A 22,415-nucleotide genomic window follows, 5' to 3' on the forward strand; every position below is an offset into this window, starting at 1 on the left:
AATGTAGGACTGCACCTCAGACAGACCCTGCAAATTTGGTGCCGATCGGTCTAATGGGGGCGCTACAGCTACTGTCCATTTATGTCTAAGACCCACCTTAGCAAATTCAGCTGAAATGTCCTTCTTTCTCATAAATCATTCAAAGAATTTTTACCTTTCCCTACACCTTAGTCCATATTTTTAAGTTCCTTTCATTTTTCAACAATTTGCCTTATACAACATTATCAGACTTCATTTACAAATGAGAAGGTCAGAAAGCATTTAATATCATTTCTAAAATGGAGCGCTGACTCCACCTGCTGGCCACAACATTTCCATTCCCATTTCATTCAAACAGCTAAATCTCAGACATGCTTCATCCGATCCTTACAAAATTTGATTCACTTCTGTATGACTGGACTACAGACAGATCTTCCAAGTTTGGTGGCGATCAGTCAATCTGGAGCGGTACAGCCACTGTCCTAGTATGTCTAATACCTACCTTGGCTAATTCAGCTGAAATATCCTTCATAATACTTTCAAGGAATTAACTTTCCCTTCACCTCAGTCCATATTTTTAAGCTCCTTTCATTTTTCTGCTATTTGACTTATAGAAAATTATCAGATTTTATTTATAAGCCAGGCAGTATATATTGCAGATTTTTCACTTTTTTGTATTAAATTGGCCAGTAGGTGGAGATGGTGCTCTATTTATATTGCACTTTTTTGGATTTTTTTATAGATTCGCCAGCAGGTGCAGTTCATCCTCTATTTCATTAATGCCATTAAATTCTTTTAGGGCTTCTTATGTCTAGAAGAATACTTTACAAATGTAGTAAGCCACTGTTGTTTTGAATTTACAAGACGGCATGTGTTCACTGAGGTAGTACAAAGTAAGCTTAACTTTTATGATCTAGACTTAAAATATTAGGTATGCAGGTGCCTATTTCTACCGACTACTTAGACCATCTGACACAAACCATACATTGTCTTGGGCTGAGGCACTTCACCAAAGGGTTCTATATTCTATCCTATATTGGTGTACTAAGGCTGCTCCTGCTAATGGCAGTAGTCAAACTGCCACACCAGGGACTGCATGCATACAGCAGGCTAATATTATACATTATGGCCATTTACTATATAATGTCATTATAGTGTAGTATTTTTTTCCTTAAATGTTGCTCAGGACATTGTAATACTTTTTGTACGTATATTTCCTTTACTGCCTGTTTCACCTACCGTAATTGAAATTTATTCTGACATTTACATGTGTATTTAACATGCTTAATAATGATGACTGTATTAATGATTATAATATTTATTATTACTCATTAGAGACATAATGGAAAACACATTATACACATTGTAAAATTGCAATTAAATACATCTGTCTTAGGCAAACATTTAGGTTTGTGTCATTGTTTGATGAGGCTGAAAAAGTACATTGAGACCACAATAGTTTAGCCAGAACAATTGACATAATATTTTGCATATGATGTGCATAGCATTCTTACATAAACAGTGTATAAAGACCACAAAGTGTGATAGTAGCACTCATATATATATATACTACAAAACTCCCAACATGGCAATATTCTTTTGAATATACAATTTAGTGTAAGTCAAGACAGGCATCACAAACAAAGCTGGACCGTTATTTTGACATCAATTTAACCATGGTATCATGACTGTAAATTATGTAACATATTATGTAGTACAGAACTGTTACAACACATCATTAATGTTTTGTTATTGCAGAGTAAAAGTGAAAATAACTTAATAAATACTACAAAAAAAATTGTGCGACATCACAGCAATAAACATCCACAAGCGACAGCACATTTTACTCAAAGTACCTTTGCTGTCAGACTATAGTGTGTGGAGATGATTTCTGATGCATTTCACTTCAGGTATCTGTTTGTAGTTCATACTGTCTGTGTGCAGTCTCTGAGTGCTTTAGAGAACGCTTTGGTTGTTGACAAAATGGGCGCAGGGAAACTTGATGTGGTGAGTATGGTGTCACTGATATGAAGATAAGGCACTGGAAAAGAGAGTAAAACCAGAAAGCTGCATGTCAGCCAATCAGACACTTGCAGTTGTAAAGTAAAACTACTTCACAGACAAAATAATCTTTCAAAGCGGTAAACTCACCAGGCCAGCGCATCTAATTGTTCCAACGTACCAGGCAGTGTGATGTGTTAACGAAACTTGATGTGGTGGGCATGTGGTCAGTGTCATCAACAGCAGGTGCTGGAAAAGATTAAAGGCATAAACTGGCATGTAAGTTAGACAAACACTGACAGAGTAAAACTAGAACTACACCAAAGAGGAAGAAACCTCTGAAAAAGGCAAACTCACAAGGTCAGCGCCTGCTCCTCTGACCATGTAACATTCAGTGTGATGTGTCACACTCCCAATGTACAGCTGTATGACGAAGGATGCAGTATAGCAGAGCTTGGACAGACAGATGTGACTTAGCTTGATCATCAGGGAAGCACATGACAGTTGTGCCTTAGTGACCTGAGGTTATACATAGGAGAAGGCAGGTTAAAATCTGTAATATAACAATGTAGTAGCGATTTCTGACAATACTTAGTTACACAATTTATAAGCTCATACACTGCAAACTGGCATGTTTTAACTAACATGCCCATGTTAAGTGAGAAAACTGTCACTGACGCACCTTTGCTTTGCCCACCCAGTCATGGCACATCCACTGTGTCTAGATAAATGTCTCACACTCACTGCCCAGCTTTCCCAGTTAGATTTTAGGTCATCCACATGTATGACTGTTTAGTGTTACTTCATTTTAGCTGTTTGAAGAAGGACACAAAACATACACATTACTGCAAAAAATGCATCATATACATAATACCATAATACAGTCAGTGTACATATCTGCAACATTTCCTTTTACAGTATGAAAGTACACTGTACAACACTATACAGACAGACGTCAGTATATGGTCTTACCTTAGCCCATAGATGGTCTGTGCCTGTTCGCCCTCTCACCATTCTTTTTGATCAAAGCCGTGCTCTGTGAAATTCTGTCTTTTTAGCATGTTTTGCAGTACAAGACATTAGTTTGGTACTGTCTACATCTGATGGTACTTCTTCATTTCCTTACTTTTAATTCATTGTAATTATATATTCTATGTTATATAAACAACTACACATTTACATTTTCCAAGTGTGTGGTGCTGTGTAAAGAGGTTCAGTGCACTGTACTGCCCCACAACACAAAATTTCTATATAGGCAATAATGCATTTCATGAATAGTCAATTAAATCACAGGACATCTAAAATTATTTATGTTTTTGTGGAAAATTCATACCATCAACAAGTTTGGCATACTGCTGTTGTGAGGCACTTGACAGAGCACATTACCTCCGTTTTACAAGCCCATGTTGTGTCCTCTGTGCTAATCTTCCCCTAGCCCACACACCCACCCCCAGTGCCAGATGCCCCATCCTCCCCTGCTTCCCACCCAGCCCCAGCCCTAGGCCCCCTGTCCCAGAAGCTGAAGCCCAACACCCCTCCCCTAAGATTAGCCTATGCTTAGTGGTAGCTAACATGTTGTATACAAAACTATACATTTACATTTTTGAAAGGTGTGGTGCTTTGTAAAAAGGTTCAGTGCAGTGTACTGGCCCACAACACATAATTTCTTATGTATACAAGAATAATTTTTATGAATAATCAAATATATTGCAGGATAGCTAAAAATTCTTTTTTTTTAATTTATAGCATTTCAAAATTTTGGGATACTGCTGTTGTGAGGTACTTGACAGAGCACATTACCTCCCTTTTCAAAGCCCACATTGCTTGCTCTGTCCTAATCTTCCCATAGCCCCCACACCAGCCCCTAGTGCCAGGTGCCCCATCCTAGCCCCCTTATGCCTAGCGCTAGTGACCCTCCCGTAACCTTAGTCCTATGCCTAGTGGTAACCCAATCAGCCCACCTCATACTACTCCCCAGCAACAGGCCGCCATGTCCAGCTTTAGTCCCCCCTGCCTCAGCCCTAGTACCAGCTCACTGAAGCCCAGCTGCAGCCACCTAAAGCATGGTACCAGGTGCAGGCCTAGCAACAGGCACCTCAAGGTCGACCCCAACCCCCAAAGCCCAACATCAGCCTCAGGCTAAATGCCAAGCCCTGAAACACCAGCTCCACTGCTAACCTCTGAGACCCAGTTGCAGCGTTCTGAAGGCCAACCCCAGTCTTAGCCGCCCACAGCCTACTGGCAACCCCAGTGGTAGCTACTGATGGCTAGATAATGTAGCACCACACATTCATGATGGCTGAAATACATCGGCATTGCTGAAACAAAAATTCTGTTAGTCAAAATGTCTTTCACATACACATGATCAATCAAAGTGCCTTTCTCAGTAGTTGCTTCTTTCACAAGTTGAGCATACCCATGTTTTTCCATAAAATTAGCAATTGTACTTGCTGCCAAATGATTCACTGCATGACAATTTTTTTTGTTTATTTATACAGTTTCTTATAGATAATGTAGCACTACACATTCATGATGGCTGAAATATGTTGGCATTACTGAAACAAAGATGCTGTTAGTCACAATGTCTTTCACATACACATGATCAATCAAAGTGCCTTTCCCAGTGGTTGCTTCTTTCACAAGTTGAGCATACCCCTGTTCTTCCATAAAATTAGCAATTGTACTCACTTGCAAAAGATTTTCATTGAAGTCGCCCATGATGATTTTTCCACCTTCCACACTGTCCAACCGAGTGATCAACTGCATCAGGTTCTTCTGAAAGATTGTCAGATTATATGAGGGTGGTCTGTATAGTACCAAGACTGTTGTTCTTAGTAGGCCCACACTGAACTGCACACACTCAATGTTGACACACTGCACATCAGTCACAGTACAGTTGGTATGTTCTTTATAATACAAACCCACACCACCATGTTGTTGCTTCTTCAGTTCAGCAAAGATAGCATCACTACCATCATATGCCTGATGTCTGGGCTTCCCATGGTATGAAAATCCAGGCAGCTGTACATCTTCTGTGTCTTCCTCCAAATTTAACCATGTCTCTGTCAAGCAGATGATATCAGCTTCCATATACCTTCTGTCTTGCTTTAGGTCATCCAGGTGACAGGTAAGTCCTTCAACATTATGTAGGAGAATTTTGCATGATGATGGCACTTCCATGACAGGATCAATAAACGCAGGCATGCTTTGCATTGCAGTCTCAATGTCTTGTTTTGCATATATAGCAGTCTCCTTAAAGTCTTCTATTATGAGGCCTTCCAGAGAAGTCACACGGCTTAATGCTACATACGCTTGTCCAGCTGCAAATATCTTCTTTAGTGATACAACAGCCTTATCCACTGTCAGACCTTGTACCTTGTGTACTGTACAAGCCCAAGCTAATTTCAGTGGAAACTGCCGTCGTGTTCCACCACTGTTTGTCACTCTCTCCTCCTCTGGTTTGATTTGTGTAGCTTTGTCCAACCCTACTTTGAGGCATGGCTTCTTTCCCCTGAGTGACTTTCCAGCTGCTTTATTGTCAAATGTGATGTATATCTCTGATGGAAAATCCTCATCAGTATCAAAGCAGATGTCACTGACTGTACCAAATGCACCATTTACCAGGCCATCTGAAACATCAATGTTTTTCAGCAGCATTACTCGTGCATTGACACCTACATGTAGTGATTCTGGGAGACATGTCTTCTGAACATTGGCATGATGTCCATGTTTCCTTTCCAGTCTGCCAGTTGCAGCAACCCTTTCAAAATCCTGAGCATGAATGATGACATGGTCTGAGCAGATCTTCCGCAGCATATGGTAGTTATGCTGATCAACTTCATCATTGGTTGCATAAATATGAAGACCAGTACTGTCTTGTCCTTCGCCTGTCACACGTAGTTTCAGCATAGCAATGTCTTCCTCCAGCATTGCATCACCCCTTTTGCGTTTCCTTAGTCGATTCAGCAACTGTGCAAACTCCATATCTTTCTGTCTCATAATTTCAGTGAGCTCCACCATAGCAAAATGATTCTGCCATAGATTCACACCTTTACCCTCAGTATACAAAGCTTTCCCTTTCACAGGACAAAGTTGGTAGAAATCTCCAACAGCAATGATTGAAACATTTCCAAAAGCAGAATAATCTCCAATTTGTTTGATTTGTCTTAATCTGCCATGAATATACGCAAGCAGCTTGTGATCAACCATTGAAATTTCATCTATAATCAATATCTGCAGGTTTCCCAGTTCAGCTCTCAATGAATTTATTTTTTCATCTCCAAGTGGTTCATATGGCAACTTTACATCTGTTGCAATATGGAAACAGGTGTGTATTGTTGCAGCTTTTATGTTGTAAGCACTAACTCCAGTTGGAGCAGTCAGTAACACATGTGTCTCATCTGGATTATGTGACAACTGACGCAAGACACGAGCTGCCTCATACTGTATTGCTTTGATCAAGACTGACTTGCCCACACCTCCAGGTCCAGATATGAATACATGAAATGGTTCTGGGTTTTCACCACGCGCCTTCAGTAAACACCAGTTTCGTATTTTGTAAAAAATCTCAGATTGCTTGTTATTCAGTGAGCGAAGCAAAGCCAACGCTTCCTGCCTGGACATACCACAAGGATTGTCATGTAACATATAGCGACTCAGTCTTGGTAACAAATCTGGTATCTCATCACGTTTTTCTCTCATTTCTGGTGTAATGTTGCATTTGCTGGCAAGACACTCTAACCGTTCACGTTCAGTCTCTGGACAAATCTCTGCCCAAGCATCTTCCATTGCACCATGCAGCTGTAGGTCTTCCTGAGCTTTGTCTATTGCACGTGATTCCTTTTCAAAACTTGACATGTTTGACTCCACAACCAGTTTCACTGAATGCAATTCATCATCAACAAACTTGACACAACCAGTCTCATAGAATTCCTGGTAACTGCCAAAAGTAGAAGGTTTTAACTGTGCATCGAAATAATGTGGCAGAAAAAGTTGCAAAATGCTGTGGTAATATTTTTCTGGGTCCTTTGTGGGTGAAAAGCGAGCATACCGAACAACAGCTCCATCTGTGCGTGTCCTTTTTTTCACAAATCCTAATTTTCTGTCCAACTGCACACTTCCAGGGCATGAGCTTTGAGACTTAGATAGTATTCTGTACTCAGATGCAAATGTCGCCAGGCACATTCCTGCAAACGCTTCTGTTTCTGGTCTGGCTTTATATCTATCAGTGATACTGTTCATCCAAATTCCTTGTTCATCCTCATTCTCACACTCAGCTTTCTTCCGTATGATGTTCAATGGAAGGCTCATTTTTACCACATTTTCTCCGGTTGGGATAAACTGCACCTTTCGTGATCCCTCTTTCAACCTCATGTTAGTCAGACGATAAACACTTTCCTGAGCTGAAACTTCACGATTGTGTAGGAAAACGCTGCCAAGTTGCCGAAGAGCTTCTTTTGCATCAAGGTTACCTTGCTGGGTGGCCTCTTTCTGAGCATTAGCCAGTAGCAGTCCCATCTCTCTCTCAGCTTTGGAAATGTAGGAAATGATGTACACAATACATGAATATGCATCAACCACAAACTGAATGTCCATATTTGCATTCCAACAGCGTAAAAGGTCTCTGTTATATTGGTTCACCCACACTTCACATGGTCTCCTCTTAAGAACAATGGTAGTTTTCTTTGTGATTCTTGAGTACGCAGCTTCAAATATTTCCTGACTGATACCAATTGTACTAAATAAGGAATCAACAGAGTCATAGTTGGCCTCAGGGTTTAGTACAGCATCCTTCACTTTTTTCATTATAGCATCTGCTACTTCTTTTTTCAGGGGCTGTCCGTCTGTCTCACCATCTCCAAGTTTGCATGATGACACAAATGTTCTGTTGCTTGGAGGACGTGGGAAATTGAATCTACAAGTTTTCCCTTTTTTCTTGCATGTTTTTGAGTGCCTCTTACTATGTTGCTGTACACTACATACAATTTCATGCATTTCATCATTACCCTCTGGCATTTCACATGTCACATAGTGATCAATGAAAGCTGATACTTCATCTTCATCATCTTTGCCAACCTTAGGTGCATCTTCCACCCAAAACAAACAGTGAGTGTGAGGTGATCCCCGTTGCTGAAATTCTATTCTGTAGAAATAGTCAACTATTTTGCCAATGGGTTGTGCTTCTGACATGATGACATCTTTCAGGAAGCAGTGGAATCGATAGTCAAACATTCTGGCAGCTGTCACAGGATTGTTTTTCAACAGTGCACACCTTTCTGACCAGTCGAGCTCAGCACTTGATGCATCTATGCCATCTTGTTTGAAGATTGCTGTTATCATTTCTGTCCAACGTAAATCAGCAGAAGAAAAGGAGCAAAACCATGTGGGAATACCAAGCTGTCTTACCATCGCAAACAAATCTTTCTGAACACTTTGCCAAAAAACAGGGGTGCCTCTGATTGGTCTTAGAAATTTATAACCTTCATCAAAATTGAACATCTTTTGTAGAGCCTCCTTATTTGTCAAAGTTTCTGATGTGACAGGACACTTATCCCGTGCATCATAGCCTTTTCTCACAGCAATTGACACATTTGACACAACCTGCTGAAGCTCAGACAAATACTGCCCATAAAATATATAGTCTAAGTTTTTTCCAAAACGTCCATCTGCATTAAGAATTCTTGTATTTAAATACCTACACAGTGTCAGTTTTTCCTTCCTTCTCTCATGAAAAGTACCTGTTCCTTTTGGGAAAAGGACTGGAAAACATTTAGCTTCATTTGACTCATCAGTTAGAAGCCTCACTGGATTGTTTCCTTCTGCAGGTGCCATAGACATGATTCCATCAAAGTGCTGATCCAAGATCTCTTGTGCTATGTCTACAGGTTGAAGACACGTATCCATATACATGCCATGTTGTTGTCTATCATGCATAGTTTCATCCATTTCCTCATCCTCCATGTTATTTTCATTACAGTCTTCATTTGCATGTATGTCACTTACATCACCAAGTATTTCTTTAGTTTTCTGCAGGGGATTGATCCAGTCATTGTTAAACTGCACATTGCTGTAAAATTGGTTATTTTCTGTAAGATACACCAAAGCCTTCTTTATTTTTTCTAGATGCACAAATTCATATTTGTAATGCCCTTTGTAAGTTAACTTCCGCTTCAACTTTACACGAATCATAAGGTCATCATTGTTGACTCTTGGTAAAACTTCAGCTACATTTGGAACACTAGATGGGACACAAGTCACAGGACCATGAACACCATTTTGTCCACCTTTTGGCAAAGACACAATTCTCATGAAAGGAATATGCATAGCAATCAGATGTTGTTCCAGTGAATTTAGACGCTGTAACTCTACAGGGACTGGGTCTAAAGCTAGATTGTTTGCAACACTCTCTGCTGGCAGTTTCCCATCAAGAATCTTTCTGTGACACGTGTGGCAGATCCACAAGGAACCTCTAGAGCCAATAACACTGCTACAATCATCAGAACACATATCTACACATTTATGCAAGTATGTCTCAGTTATACACTGTGATGCCACTAACGCAATTGCCTGTGATTTTTTGAAGTACTCATCTTTCTTGCAAATCAGAACTTGGTGTTTAAATAGCAATCGATGACACACTGAACAAATGTATTCTGGGCCTTTAGTTATTTTCTGTCTAAACTGTTCAATCACATACTTAATGTCTTTTCTGTTATCCTTCTCTTTAGTCCGTTTTCCAGTATTTCTGCTTTTCACTGCAGTGGCATAACAGCTGTCTGTCTTATATCTATTACTGCAACTTTGCTTCTGAGCTGATTGGTATACTGGATTACAATGGTAGGCTTCAAATTTCTGTTTCTTCACAGCTTCTCTGTAACTTTCATTTGTGGCATGCTTACGAACCATACAGTCTTTTACACGTTGCCTGTGTTCAATGTCAGTTGCATACTTCTGCATACTTGACTGCTTCACACGGTGCCTGTGTTCAGTGTCTGTTGCATACTTAATCACACTCGACTGCTTCACACGTTGACTGTGTTCATTATCTGTCGCATACTTGCTCACACTCGACTGCTTCACACGTTGCCTGTGTTCATTATCTGTCGCATACTTGCTCACACTCGACTGCTTCACACGTTGCCTGTGTTCATTATCTGTCGCATACTTGCTCACACTCGACTGCTGCACACGTTGCCTGTGTTCATTATCTATCGCATACTTACTCACACTTGACTGCTGTATATGTTTGCGGTGACCCAAGTCTGTTGCGTACTTACTTACACTTGACTGTTTCACATGTTCTCTGTACACTTCATCCTCATGGTAGCGCTTTATGCTTCTCTCAAGTTGTTCCTCCTTGTACACCATACTTTCTTCATACCGTCTTTTGCCTCGTTCCAGTTTTCGTCGACTTGATGCCATTTCAGATGCTGTATTGTGAATTTCAGAGCATTGTCTGGCACAACCCTCAGTATCACGCCCTTTCACACAAGTTACAGCCTCATAGTGTGACTCATTACAATGTTTCAGGTACATACCTCTCGGATCAGAACCAATACATGTGGAGTACTTCAACCATTTGTTATTGGAGAATGTGAAAATATGCACACCAAGCAGATCAGCGGCAGCTTGAATCTCTACCTCAGATGCCCAAGTACCAACATATTTCATCCGTGATGCAGTGACATACTCAGTGACAGAAGAGTGACCTTCCCTAAGACAAGCAACATACCTGGATTGATTTTTTAGTATGTGACCAACAACAGCACGTCTAATTTTCCTGTGTTCTTTCTCATTTCCAGTAATAGCAAAAGCCAGAGATCTGAAAAAGCAGTTACCATCACCAGTAATAGGTACCGTTCTGCAAGGGTCACCCATTGGAAACTGTGCAGCCATGTTTACATGACCATGATCAATATACACCACACCAAGCTTACAGGAAAGGCTTCTTTGCTGCTGTGTTGTCAAAGGACTGAACAAAAACTGCTCATTGCATAGCTCACTGATGAATACTACATCACCTTCATTGCTCACATGCATATCAACCTCAGGTTGTGCATCGTCTGTCACATTTGGCCTTACCAAACCATATTGGCTCTCTGACATGTTGGCAAACTGCTTGACTCTGGTCACTGAGGAGTTACCGTCTGGATGGTCTGACATGCTGGTAGGCTGGTTGAGACTGGTGACTGAGGAATTACCATCTGGATGCTGCTGCAGATTGCTTCGACTGGTCACACTCACAGCTGTAATCTCAAACTGTTCCCCTGTTGCATCTAAAGACAGTCCTAGGGTATTCACATGGTCTAGCAAAGAATCTATGTTAGAGTGGTACACCAATATACTTCTGCCTGATGCGTCACTTGCTCCATCTCCTCGTCGGGAATGGGAGTCGATCACCACATACCATGACCCTTGCTTAATGATGGCACATGTATTTACTTTAAGAGTAAAAAGACACGCATCATACAGTGAGAATACTCTTCTTACCGCTTGATCAGCTGACATGAGAATGTTGCACATATCTCCATATTCACTCACACCAAACAAGCCAACAAACATGTCATCATGGTAGTTTATTTCAAATTTATCACCATTCAATGTGTACTCAGTTGGTAGATCTCTCACAAACAGATACCCAGAAGCATCTCCAATTCTCCCAGCATCTCTGATGGTGGTGTAGAGGTCATCTCCATTCAGCAGCACTTGATCAATGTCTGTGACTGACCAGGTTAAAACATTCTTTACCTTACACGTCACTATAGCAATCAAACTATTAGCAACACATTGCTTGTTACTGTTGACTCCAAATCGTGGGTGTCCTTGATGGAAGGAGCCTCTCACAGTACGTGCCTGAGGAAAATGAGTAGGTGCACAGACAGTTACAGGGTTCATATGCTGCTGTTGAGCCAGGGCACTTTGTTGTTCAGACATTAGCAAGGGTTTTGCCAAGGGTTTTGCCAAGGGTTTTGCCAAGGGGTTCGCCAATGTTTTTGCCAAACGGCAACGCTTCGGACAACGCTTCGGACAACGCTTTGGACAATTGTTTGGAACAGAGTTTGACACTTCAAGTGCTGAGTTAGATGGTCTCATGGATGGTTTTTTAGATGGTCGTTTAGATGGTTGTATAGCTGCAGCCTTTCTTTTAGGAGGTGGCTGCACAACCTCGTCAGTCAAAGCCTTGTCTTTATAAAAAGAAGGCATATACAACTCGTCATCAGTCCTACAAATGGCACCCAGGGTGGGAACCTGGAGGTCATGGCTCGTCGGGAAAGTCACAGTCTGGATCTTTTTGGTATTCCAGTAGGGGGGAAAAGAAATAACCCCGTCAGTCATAGCCATGACAGAGTCAGGCCGCGGCTGTACGGCCTGCTCAGGTTGTTGGTCGTGGCTCGTCGGGAAAGTCACAGTCGTGATCTTTTTGGTATTCCGGTAGGGGGGAAAAGACGTAACCCCGTCATCGGTCATAGCCACATCAAAACTATCAGCAGCTCGCCGCCGGTCCATCAGCCTCTTCTTCGCTGCTGCTGAACGCTTGGACGCCTTGGTGCGAGGCATCTGCAAATGAACAAGGGGGGGGGGGACAACACAAGGCACACCTGCTTACAACCTTACTTTGCACTGACATCTCAATTATACGTCCTAATAGCTAGGGATGTACACTTGTAATTTAAAATCACAGGTTCAAATCCCCAACAAGCAAGGTACCACTGAGTTACCATCAGCAAAGTACCACCTCAAACAACTGCTCGAATGATGCATCTGTCAAGTTGTTCCTCCTTGGATGGAACGTCATAGCGTCTTCTCTTCTGCCAGTTTCCAACAGTGCTCCATACAGGTTACATGTCGAAGACATTTTATGCTCGTGCAGTGTGTGTGGTGACTCAGTAATTATCAGATATCACAAAACTAATTTTGATTGATATGTATTAAAACAATTACAATGCTGTTCTGTGAGAACTATGTACACTGACACATCTCAGCTACTAAGAATCAGTGATGAAGCTAAATTAATATTGAAGTGTATGGACAGTAAACCACAATTTACACACTAAACATTTTATGAACTGCTTGAATGATGCATCTGTCAAGTTGTTCCTCCTTGGATGGAACTTCATAGCGTCTTCTCTTCTGCCAGTTTCCAACAGTGTTCCATATGGGTTACATGTAGAAAACATTTTATGGTTGTGCAGTGTGTGGTGACTCAGTAATTATCAGTTATCACAAAACTAAGTTTAATTGATATGCATTACTTAAAGCAATTACAATGCTGTTTTTCTGTGAGAACTATGTACACTGACACATCTCAGCTACTTAGAATCAGTGATGCAGCTAAATCAATATTGAAGTGTCTGGACAGTAAACCACAATTTACACACTAAACATTTTATGAAGCATTACAATCCTTATCCTACAATCAATCTCTAACATGACTTTCATTGTTAAAATGACACACTTACCTGTGAAGTCACACTGCAAAACAATATTACATAAGCTTCACCTCAACACGAACGGATGGGTTTCTCACATGTATTTCAATTTTTCCTGTCACTACAATGCGATTTATTACAAATGCTACAAATTACTAATCTCACAGACACAAATATGCCTTAAAATCAATATCATGGCCATTTACCATATTGAGGAAAAAGCACCTCTGCCACTATATATTCAATGTGCTGTTGTATAAACAAGTCTTAATTTTAATATTTTAAATTAAATTTAAGGAAGCACTTTTTTTTTTTTTTTTACACAGCATGTACCTACAGTACAGAAAAGTCTTCGTACTACTGTAGCACAAACTAAAACCCTAGGTTCCTTTAAATCAGACCTAGATAAGATTACCAACTATAACATATTAAGCAATAACAATCACCTATAAAATACTATGCTTCTCTTCCTACAGCAAATGCATTTACAGCATACTGCTGAAATATGGAATAGTCTTCCAGGTAGTAAATTGTAACCCAAAACCCTGGGTTACCTTAAATCAGATAGATAAGATTTTAACAACTAACATATTAAGCTTCTATTTCTATAGCAAACTGATGTAGTGGCAATGCTCACTTCTCGAAGTGCACAAAGCATACCGTTTATCACTTTCTCCTTGGAAATGTCTTTCTCCAGCAGAAATCTGTAGAGAAAAGTGACAGATGACTTTCATAGCATCAACATTTCTCAATAGTCAGTCTTTATTTAAAACACCATGTACACTTGAAACCTTCTCCACGGTCATTCTGAAACAACTGGTGGTAGACAGCAGCTTCAAAATATTCACCTTTGATCCCTCTGTCGACAGACCTCTTCAAAGTCTATAAAGACAAGATGTATGACTTAACTGACATGTGTATACATTTCATTACTATACGAAACATGGATACCGCAAACATTTTTTACTGTAGCATTCCAAGCAGTCCTTTAACATTAAGTTTCTTTCATAACGGCTTACGTTACTAGTAAAATACATATTACATTTTTACTGTAAAATATACGTAGTAAATTCACATCGACTGAGAGGAATGACAAAAGTGCACCATACAAACATCGCTGCGATGTAATGCAGCCTCACATACATTTGTTTCACACCGGTCTGTATCTGTTTTCGTACTGTTACAGTTCCTAAACACGCAGGCATGGCTCCTTGCCGGTTAATTCTGTCTGTATTTACCGTGAACTGCTGCAGTAGTAACCAAGCAGTTATTGCCTTACTTTACAAGTCTACAACTACGACGTAAACACTATGGAAGTTTAGCATGCAACTTACGGTAAAACCGTAATGTACTGCTGCCGAATCCTTATCGGATGAATTGCAAAATATGTTACTTTACAATATATGGCTACATAGATGGGGATAGAGTGAAGCGCCTTCAGACAATTTAATGTTGTGAACTAAATAAAAGTATATTTTATTGTAAATTGATTACCGGATAGTGATCCCACTCAAGATTTCAATATTAAGATTCTTTGTCACATACATAGATATAACCAGTACAACATGCAGTGAAATGAACCCTGACCGATCTAAAGACTGCAAAAAGAGAAAGAGTAAAAAAATACAAAATACATTTGTATTCCGTACATGTGCGCATGCTCAGCAAAAACAAGACATCTAAAATGGCCGACACGGAAACAGCTTTGTGGCGCATTTAATTATTAAATTTATTTAATAAATTATATATATGTTTTTAAAAACCTTGACACAAAATAAACCACCCACAGTGAGAAAACAGCAAAGCGTCAAGCGAATAAAAACAGCATTACACATATGTAATTACGTCTACCATAATTATAAATGTTAAAACACAAAAGTACGATATGCCACAGACACACAGCGTTTAAAACATACTTTGCGCTTCTGAACCAAACTTAATTTGACCACTTAAACGTGATTTACTGTTGCCACATCCTTATCTGCTGCATTACAAAATATATTACTTCAAAACATAACCGTGTAAGGACGGGGATAATGTAACGCGCAAATGTACATGCTAATCAAAAACAAGATACCTAAAATGGCCGCCACAGAAAGAGCTTTCTGTGACGCAGTTAACACCGATGAAACAAACGATTACGCTGCTGAAACACTATTGCCTAACATCAAACTAAAAATGTTTTAAAAAAACCTTAACACAAAATAAACCAGCTACAATTGGAAAAGAGCAAAGCGTCAACAAGCGAATAAAAACATAGCATTACACATATGCAATTACGTCTACCGTAATTATAAATGCTAAAACACAAAAGTACGACATGCCACAGACACACAGCGTTTAAAACATACTTTGCGCTTCTAAACCAAGATTAATTTTGACCACTTACACGTGTTCTACTGCTGCCAAATCCTTATCTGCTGCATTCCAAAATATACCACTTTAAAACGTAAGCGTATAAGAACGGGGATAATGTAAAGCGCAAATGTAAAAGATACCTAAAATGGCTGCCACAGAAACAGGTCTGTCGCGCATTTCACACTACCTAAACGAACGCTTACCCTGCTCAAACACTATTGCCTAACACCGAACAAAAACATGTTTTAAAAAACTGAGGACCACAAAATAAATCACCTATAATTAAAAAAGCAAAGCGTCAACAAACTAATAAAAGCATTACATATATGTAGCGACTTACCTCTTGCAAATCCAGAAATAAAATGCACAGGACAAGCCTTGCTTCAGGTGGGAGTGGTCACTTACGTCAGCCAATCAAAACAAGTCCCTGTCTCTCTGTTAATCTAGCTCAGGGAAACCAATAAACGAAATGGCTGCCACTAAAACGCCCCTTCACGACTACTCTAAATTGATGCTTAATTACCTTACCACTTTACGTAAGTGTAAGGTTTACCACTCATTACACCTTACACTTCTAAGCACTTTATATTTTTATCTTTTACATGAGTTACTTTTACCTGCCTAGGTTGTGGTTTATACGTTGTTTTTCATGCCAAGTCTTGTGCTGTGTGATTTCAACGTTTAATTCAACTGTGATGTGGACTTGTCACTGTATACAGTAAAAGGGGGTCCAGCCTGCTACTAGCAAGGTGGCCATTGAGTGTATAGAGTCATATGTGCAATTTTTTTTCTATCTTGTTCATAGTTATACTTAAACTGTTTTATACTTTTTAATCTATACTTTTAATCTGTATTAAAAACTAAATAACTAATTTAAAATTTCGGTAAGTTAAATATTTTTGTTGCAATTTAAAATCATTCAATATCTGTTGTACGATGTTATATTTTAAATATTATGCAGGTTCTGTATAATTGCATCATAATTTGCATCATCCAATTACACATTCAGAGAGTGAAGACAAAAACACTGCACAACAATTACTTTTACTGTACAATTACTGTAACAGCCTGATGTTTTCTTGCCACATGTTGTTTAAGATTCTTCTTATTTAGGCTCATTCTACAGTGAGGACATTCAACAGTTACTTGCTTTCTATGGACAGCTTGTTGGCATGGTATGAGTGCTTGATCAGGTTGCCCTGGTGGATGGCCAGCGGGAGACTCTGTTGGATGTCCAGAGGGAGGTACTGGTGGGTGGCCGGCAGGAGGCTCTGTTGGGTGGCCAGCGGGAGGCTCTGTTGGGTGGCCAGCGGGAGGCTCAGCAACAATGGAATGGTGACGGCAATGATGCTTTTGCAGATCACCTTTGTTTACATATACAGCTGTACACAGACAGCAGTGAAAATGTGTAGTCCTCCCACGGCATCCAAGGGTGCAGCTATATATGATATAATCTAAAACAGATTAAAAGCATCATGTTAATAGATGTTCATTGGCCATTATGAATGAACTGAAAAACATAACAAGACCAACCACTCACCACCATACTCAACCGCCCTTGTCCTATGGGAAGCAATGTGGACTGCAACAGAATTATACTCCTTTGGATTGTACTTGTCCAAAGTGCAAAAAGAGCAAGAAAACAGATTTGAATTTTCACAAATTCTTTGAGGTTGAGGCACCGGATAGTCCTTAATCTGAACAGTGACATGCTGCAAAGACAAAATATGCAGTGTTTAATGATAATATTCTTAATTATTAACTTAATTAGCTTAATTATTTTAACAAAATTAATCTAATAATGTTCAGAGTTTCATACATTACGATTAAAAATGTTTATATATAAAAAAGGTTATAATTAACTGAATTAACTTTATAATATTTTAGATATCTTATTAATTCAAGCATTTTATGTGATCTATTGGTTAAGATGACACCTATAATGGTTTAATGCATATTTTTTTAGAAGACCAACACGCAGACAGCAATTTTCAGTAACATAATATCTGTTGCTGCATTTGCTGAACCTGGGAAATGGAAACTACATCATTCATGACCTACTGGTCCTGGGATCATGTACAGATTGTACTGTGTAGATTATGGTGCTCTGTTTTTTAAAAGGAAACAATAAGTGAGAGACATTAGTGTCTTTCACTCAGTCAGGCTCTTCTTTATCCCAGGAAAAAAATCAATATTTGACACATTACAGATTCCAATTAATATAGCAGGATTCTATTTACTTGCACACTTCAAAACATATCCGCAATTCAGATTCTTATTTCAGTCGGATCAATTTAACCTATCAAACATTTGTTACAGAAGATACATATGCATAAATACGTAAAAAAAAATGCTTGTTGAAAACAAAAATGCAGGGATTACATAAAAATTACACAGAATCTTAGCCTAGTGAATATCCCTACACATATACAGCAACGAGAATAAATGATTAAATACTTAAATTAATCGTTTTCCTAAACAATCTTTGAAGATCCTCTATCCTTCATGAGATTTAAAATATAAATAAATAAAACATATCATCAGGGTAGAGATATGGAACACACATACGTAAGCAAACAAAATGAATAATGGCGAGTCGGCCATTTAGAAACGCGAATTGCGAGGCGCCATTTTAATGAAATATTATCAGAAATAATTATAAGCATATAATCAAAAACAATACGTATAACTAAATAGACATTTACTTACCTGGGTCATGTACTGCATCCGATCCGCCGCCATTGTTTCTGAACGCTGTTTCTACACGCCTCCAGAAAGTCCCGTCACAGAGCCAATCAGATACTTACCTTGAAATCCGCCCAGTTGTCGTTATAGGCAATCAGAACAACGCTTTGAAACCGCCCACTCCACTTGAAATCCACCCAGTGATTGTTTTAGCCAATCAGAACAACGCTTTGGAACCGCCCACTGTAATACACTTCCAGTGCTTGAAATCCGCCCACTCGCGTCAGTGTTCTGCAGAGACTAGTACTTGGATTTTTCGTAGGCTTTAGGGATTCTAGAGAAAAACCGTTAGTTGTGTCCGTCATTCTGCAGCTATGGCCAGCCCTGCTAAAATCGCAAAACAGGAGCTCGAGACATTGCAGGGCTTTCTGCACTGCGTGTCGCCAACGATTGTGTCAAAGCGCAATTCTAAATATTTCACGGCACTGCTTCAAACCAGCAGGGACGAATTCCACAAAGTTATTTGCTTTTGTCAAGAAAAGCAGACATCGTTTGCGCAAGCTTCCAAAAACAAGACTGGGGTGAAGCTGACCAACGTCAAGCGAAGTATCAGTAAGTCTTAATTTTCTTAAAATAAAATAAAACAAAACAGAAAATTCTGCTTCAAATGAAGTGTCTATTTAACCTAAATCAAGCCGGTATTTACTTGATGTTCATGTTTTCTAGGCTACTCAGATCCTTCAGGATTCGACGTTTTGTGCAACAGAAGCACAACTGTGGAAGTCGTGAACCTGTCTTTTTTACCTAAAATCCCTCCCAGCAGCTCAAAGCTGATCATTGCCAAAATACAAACACTTGGACCCAGGCAAACTGTAAGTAGATATAATAATCTTATAAGTAGTACAATGAAATGTAGTCATACATTGTTTGATTGACATTATTGATGAGAAGCGCGTTATTCTGTTGAAAGAAATACGTTTCTAACGTGCCTGTACAATTAAATTAACCAGTTACTTTGTTTATGTGGTTTATAACTTGTTCTAGCGCAATTTATTAAAACCTCTTTTAACTCGGCATAAAATACATGTAAATGACCCTGCAGTGATATTCAACGAAATTGTGATATGATACATATGTCTTATGAAGTAACCGAACATTAGTATTTTCTGATCAGTCCTATTTAATATATCTCTATCTGTGTGTAACAGGTCGGTGTCCTAAAAGCGAAAATTTTGGCCCCAGGAAGCTACAACAAAGTCGTCAACATAAATGGCAGTGACTTAGAACTTAAGGAGTTCCAAATAGCGGATTCCTCGGGACATCTGAAGCTGACTTTATGGGACCAACAAATTGTTCAAGTGGAACCTCTGAAGTCTTACCAATTTACGAACTTATCCACAAGAGAACGTGAGGGACGGATATATTTGTCGGGGACTCCATCGACCACCATCATAGAAATTGACGACCTGAAAATCGCTGAATTCAATGAACTAACTGACGCTGAAACACTTTCTGAATCGTCAGGAACTATTACTGGCATACAAATTTTGTGCAAACATCGGTGTGCAAAATGCCAAACCGCACAAAATGAGTTTACTGGCAAATCATCTGTACACAGATGCATTGGTTGCAAATTAATGCAGAAGTGTGGTTCATATAACACGACCTACACTGGGACTGTGTCGCTTACAAAAGATGGCACAGATCAAACACTGACCATAACAAATTCTGCAATTCGGACTTATTTCAGTGAGCAGGATATGTGCCATCTTTTACATGATGTACAAGATATGGAAGAGCATTTTATTAATGCGGGTGACTTTTCTGTCCTCCTAAATGAGGACGGACTGATCAGCAAAATCAGGCCGACTGCTGAAAACAAACCTGACGCTGATGATGATGAGGAAGGTACTTCAAATGCAGCTCAGTAGCTGTGTTTTGTAATTTGTGTGTGTGTGTGTGGTTCAAAATTGTTTGATATGTTCTGTATAACGTTATTTATATATTTTATAATTGTTCAATTGTTCCTTTTAAATAAATATATTTTGCGTGTGACGTTGTTTCATAAACTACGTATCGAGACCAAAAGTTTCGGACGCGTTCGGAACGCATCGATCCTGGGTGCCGAAATTGCCATCTCTAGCTAAAAGCAGGAAAACGGTACCTTTGATCAAGCGCCGTTGCCTGGTACAGGCGTCGGTAGTCTACAGGTAACCTTATTTACTATGCGTGACCGGGTATTTACTATTGTTTGGTGCGGTGAAACAAGACAACTTGTAACGGGCTATTTCTGCTTTTATACTACAAGCTGCTACGTAAGGTCCGTTTGCCTGAGTAACGCGGATAACTACCTTGGTACTTTAAGTGGTTACTTAAAATATTGGCATCAATTTGAAACTGATGTGTGCGCGTGTGTTTATTTTTCCTTTTAAATGTGGTTTAGGCAAGGCTTTTGTACAGGTAACCTTATTTACTATATGTGACCGGGTATTTACTGTTGTTCCGTCCGGTAAAAGAAGGCAACTTGTAACGGGCGATTTCTACTTTTATGCTACAAGCTGCTACTTAAAGTCTGTTTGCCAGGGTAACGCGGCTAAGGTACTTTTGGCATTTTAAGTGGTTACTTAAAATATTAGCATCGATTTCAAACTGATGTCTGGGGGTCTGTTTATTTTTTCTTTTAACACTAGAATTCCTGAAAAAATGAGACTCTCCTCACGAGGAGCCCCCCCCCTTACTGCCCATACAAGCTGCCCGCCCCCTCTCCAGCACCATTAACACCTTTTGTTTTGCAAATTAATCACAGTCACTCAGTCAAACTCACCCCCCAGCCTGAAGTCACTTCTTCAGCTCAGGTCTGCACTAAAGAGTTTATCTAGCGGTGTGTTGTAAGGAATCGAATACATGTGCTTTCATAGAGCATAATTTGAAATATAGTGGAACCCCCAAATGTACTAGGTTAACCGTGCTGTCAATTACACAAATATGTGATATAACAAATACATATACTTGATGTATGTTCTTCTCACAACTATTTGTGTAAATTTATGATCAAATAAATTTTAGGTTTTGCAGACAATCTTATACATGTGCATGCATGTACATTTTTGATATAATCACTTCATACGGTATATGTGAAAAAGTTGCATCATTGAGTCATGAGTGCAAGCTGCCAGAAATTTAGACACAGAATATATACATTTGAAGAATCAGATAGTATAAAGATAAAGAGCATATGTCTGTGTGTAGGAGACAGAGACAGAGAGTCAGTGTCATTCAAGTGGAAGATACACATTTATTATATAAAATAAACAGATACACAAAAGGTACAAAACCATTTCGTGTGAACTGTTTCCGTGGAAAGTGCACTGTGGCATTGTTTTTATTTTTTTTATAACAAAAGGTTGAACTTTACACATTACATCGTATAATATTTTTGGCACCCCTCAAGTAAGCAATATTTCGTTTTTACTGCGTGACACATTTGTAATGCATATACCGCGCTAATATCATGCCAGTGTCCTTTTACCGATGTACGTAAATCAGTTTAACTTTTAGCTATAACTTTTACAACTGAATAAGGTCACACAGATTGTTGCAGACATCAACTGTATGTACTGTATTTATTATATCAAATACAACTGCTTGAATGTGATACGGAAATATACATACGCGAAGGTTTTCTTTATTGTGCCGTAATATATTTCGACTGCAATCTGTTTCTGAGTAATTAGCCCTTTTCTGTGCTCCAAACATGTAACGTGTGAACTGTTTCCGTGAGAAGTTTACGTTGACATCTCATAATCCCATACATGATTGCACATACGTCCGGAGTAATTTATAGTCTTTTGCGTGCTCATAACTACACAATCTTTTTCGCACGTAGCGATGTCAGTGTGTATACTTGCAAAGTGCATTGTGTCATCTCATAACAGATGGACATAGTAATCAGTAGGTTTTTTT

At 39.3% G+C, this 22,415-nt stretch overlaps 1 protein-coding gene across 1 annotated transcript; it reads right to left on the reverse strand.

The window, feature by feature from the left end:
* Positions 1–9,233: 9,233 nt before the first annotated feature.
* On the reverse strand, positions 9,234–13,520 carry LOC140580900 (uncharacterized). Its single transcript, XM_072702720.1, has 3 exons — positions 12,716–13,520; positions 11,470–12,537; positions 9,234–9,263 (listed from the first exon to the last, which is right to left on the reverse strand). The coding sequence occupies exons 1-3, from the start codon at positions 12,833–12,835 to the stop codon at positions 9,234–9,236; spliced, it is 1,218 nt and encodes a 405-aa protein (XP_072558821.1). The 5' UTR covers positions 12,836–13,520.
* Between the last annotated feature and the right edge of the window lie 8,895 nt (positions 13,521–22,415).

Source organism: Paramormyrops kingsleyae, chromosome 1, assembly GCF_048594095.1.
Source record: "Paramormyrops kingsleyae isolate MSU_618 chromosome 1, PKINGS_0.4, whole genome shotgun sequence".
NCBI classification, from domain to species: domain Eukaryota; kingdom Metazoa; phylum Chordata; class Actinopteri; order Osteoglossiformes; family Mormyridae; genus Paramormyrops; species Paramormyrops kingsleyae.

Coding starts and splice junctions, on each gene's coding strand:
- LOC140580900 (XM_072702720.1), bottom strand. CDS start 12,835: ATGTCTTCGACATGTAACCTGTATGGAGCACTGTTGGAAACTGGCAGA. Junction 12,538..12,715: donor CATTCGAGCAGTTGTTTGAG/GTGGTACTTTGC, acceptor GTTCATTTGCAG/ATGCCTCGCACCAAGGCGTC. Junction 9,264..11,469: donor TCATGTCAGCTGATCAAGCG/GTAAGAAGAGTA, acceptor CTTTGCCAAAAG/GTGGACAAAATGGTGTTCAT.